At 47.9% G+C, this 3,474-nt stretch overlaps 1 protein-coding gene across 1 annotated transcript; it reads right to left on the minus strand.

Moving 5' to 3' along the window:
* Positions 1 to 1,382: 1,382 nt before the first annotated feature.
* On the minus strand, positions 1,383 to 1,925 carry LOC100470965 (late histone H2B.L4; the record flags this gene model as incomplete). The annotated part of the gene is made up of 1 exon (XM_002925934.2): positions 1,383 to 1,925. A coding segment is annotated over one exon (543 nt), but the record flags the coding sequence as incomplete, so codon positions are not given.
* Between the last annotated feature and the right edge of the window lie 1,549 nt (positions 1,926 to 3,474).

Genomic DNA, 3,474 nt, shown 5'->3' on the forward strand with positions numbered 1-3,474 from the left:
CACAAGCAGGGGGAGTGGGAGAGGAAGAAGCAGGCTCATAGNGAAGAAGCAGGCTCATAGCAGAGGAGCCTGATGTGGGGCTTGATGCCATAACGCCGGGATCACGCCCTGAGCCGAAGGCAGACGCTTAACCGCTGTGCCACCCAGGAGCCCCCAGCATGTTTTTTTTTTACTCTTAGACATATTTGCAGTGTCTATTCCAAACCTACAGTAGATACCAAGAACTTTGTTGAGTGAATGAACGAGCCATGTTTTCAATCTTTCGCTAGTAAGAATGGCGGGGGGGGGGAACGAGATTAAGAAGATGACTAAATTAAATGAGAGTTGGTAAGAAGTAACCTAGTACAGTTTTCTTATGCTCCAGGAAAATTATTTCAATTGTGTGTCTTTTCTCCACATTTTCTTACGGACCTTGGTGGAGAGTGTGGATCTCCTGGTTTCAAACACCGATCTTGCACTTGTGAGTTTTGTGACTCTGTGCTCTCCGCACCTGCGTCTCTTCTGGAAGAAACTAGTTATAATAGCATTGCTGTAAACTCCAGATAAAATAGTACCTGTAAAAATATGCTGTAAACTAAAAAATCTTGTCTAGTGCTAGGGCGATATTATCACAAATACGACAGAACTGCTTTCTCTGCCGTTGAAATAAAAGACCCGATAAAACAGAACAAAAAAAAGAAAAAATAAATAAATAATGGGAATCACCGAAGCAATTATGTCAATAACATCTGCGAATATTTCCTGTACAAAGCATTATGACAGAAATTTTCATACATTTATTGCAGAATCCATTTAAAAATTGTAGTAAGAACCCAGTAATCATGTTAACATAAATTTCAAATGCACATGGAAAATGTTTTTTTCTATAAAAGCATAGAGGAGATTGACGTTGCTTCAGATATTTAAAATTCTCTTCACTAACTCGCCTAACGGAAGTCAGATGGATTCCTATACCAGCCTCTGCACTTTATCTGTTGCCCTATCACCCATAACGGACCCCTGGATAATTCGCCATATGCTCATGAGAGAATGAGAGAGAAAAGGGTAAGCATCGCTATAACAAAAATAACCCCATTGAGGCTGACCTACAGAAATATCTAACGGAAATGACTGTTTGGGGGAGCCAAGAAATGCAGCATGGTTAAGGAGAGTCCACAGTTGTCTAAGGAATAAACTGCACTCAAGTATATATTAGAGTAGGGCTGATCATGTTCTGTTCAAAGTAAAAATACTTTACATATACGCAGAACGCCACAACAACAACAAAAACAATAGAGTTTGTCCCACTTTTTTAAAGCTACAGGTCTTTTTGTGCCAAGTGAGGTGCCACTGAAAAGAGCCTTTGGTTTGCAAGGTGGTCAGCTGGTCCGGAGGGCAGCAGCTCATTGGCGTAAGGTGTACCTGATGATGGCCTTGGTGGCCCCGGACACGGCGTGCTTGCCGATCTCCCCGGGCAGCAGCAGGCGCACGGCTGTCTGGATCTCCCCAGAGCTGATGGTGGAGTGCTTGTTGGAGCCCTTGGTGGAGCGAGCCAGACGAGCGGCCTCGTCGGCGATGCGTTCCAAGATGTCCTTAAGGAACGAATCCATCACACTCACGGCCTTCTTCGAGAGGCTCAGGCCCTCGTGCACCTGCTTCAGAACCCTGGGGAGGTAGGTGGCGAAGCTGTCGGGGCGGCGGCGGCGGCGGCGGCGGCGGTGGCGACGGCATTGGCGCCTCGGCTGCTTCTGCTTCGGGCTCTTCGGGTCGGCTGCCGAGGGCTCCTCCGTGCCCAGGCTTTCCTCAGAAGAGGGCTCACAGCCAGGCTCAGCCATGTGGTGCTGGTCTTCCCGACAGCTCGGAAGATAAGACAAATGGCGGCTGTTGAGGGGCGCGGGCCCATTTATAGTCGCTGCATTCCCTGATGTCACGGGCAAACTCCGTATCTGATTGGACACAATGCAACGCAGGGAAGCGGGGCTCTATGCCAGGCCGTGTCACCTGTGATCGCATACCCTCGAGCTCAACATCACATCGGACGATCAGAGAGGGAAGCTGACGTCCTCTAAACTTCTTGGGACCTTGGTCAGAGAAACTTTTGAACGTTCCATTTCATTGTGCATTTTGTCTGCTGATTTTCAACATCAAAACAGTAACAGATCTTAGAAGAGTCATGTTTTTATTGGAATACTTTATATTCCACATCATTACCTTATTTCCGATAAGCAGTAAGTGCCATTGGTTCAGGACACGCCAGAAACCAGGATGGTCTGGCGACCCAGCGTCAATGTGTCCACCTCTTAAAATGACAGCAAAGGTAAAGTGGTGGTGATGGAAACACGCGAGCACATAGGGAGAGAAGGGGGAAAATGATGCCTGGGTTTAAACAGTTAATGAATGTGTAACAGGAGGTAGCACTATTTGAGCACCTTTCCTTTCTATCCAATTACTTTGAGGAGGGGGGGCACTGTTTTGGCGGGTAAGGAGCAGCACACAAGAAAGGGTGGCATACCTTTCCATTTATCCTCCCAAAGACAGTAGATTGAGGAGCTACAATTAAGAGGTGGGTGGGGGGGTTCCATCTGGTCACAACTAATAATACATCTCATAATAGCTCCTCGTGGTGCTAGTTTGTAAACGCTGTAAGGAAGGGCCAGCAGACTGGGATAACCCAGAGCTGAATCTTATTTCCCCAAGTTCTCTGCACAAAGCAAGAGGTGAGATTGGGGTGGTTGGCTATGGTGCCCTGTGAACCTTCAAGTTTGTCCACAAGAGATAACGCGAGATCCCAGAAATTCTCAAGCAGAGCTCTCACGTGCATGTCAGGCCCACCCTGGTGGGGCAAGACCAGAGTAGTGCCCAGTAGTGCCCACACTAGAATGGAGAGAAAGCCAGCCAGGAGTCCCCAGTAAGCCTCTATTCTGTCACGGTCACTTGCATACCTTTTTTATTCTTTCTTTCTTTCTTCCCAAGCTACCAGATGCTGATCCTCACAGATGGCAAAAGCACTACTGACAAATAAATCAGAGCAGGTCTGGGCACGCAAGCCAGTTTGTCAGGACCAGTTTGCTTACCTTCGCAAGTAACTACTACGATTGTCAGATGCTCAGCCTAACCCAACAGGTGCTGCTACGGGAGAGGAGAGGGAGAAGGACCGGCCCCAGAGGGCCCCTTCCCAGTGTACCCCAAACTCCTCCTCCTCCTGACAGCCTGGAACCTGCAGCTACCACAGATGGGTCCCTCTGAAGATCCTTTCCCCTCCTCTGGCTTTCCAGGTATTGTATCAACTAATCCGAGTTGGTATTAAGCTTCCTGTTGCCTCTAACAGAAATACTACAAAAACACTCCAGTGAGAAGAAAGGTCAACCAGCAACGTTGGTTCACTGATGCCCCAGCAGGGGAGATTTCGAAAGACTTCGCCAGCAGCGCCAAAAACTGTAGGCTTTTCAACTCTGGCTCACTGAGAGAGTCTGACCTCCATATCCCAAGCCCATA

The sequence above is a fragment of the Ailuropoda melanoleuca genome, unplaced genomic scaffold (genome assembly GCF_002007445.2).
Source record: "Ailuropoda melanoleuca isolate Jingjing unplaced genomic scaffold, ASM200744v2 unplaced-scaffold9762, whole genome shotgun sequence".
NCBI lineage: Eukaryota > Metazoa > Chordata > Mammalia > Carnivora > Ursidae > Ailuropoda > Ailuropoda melanoleuca.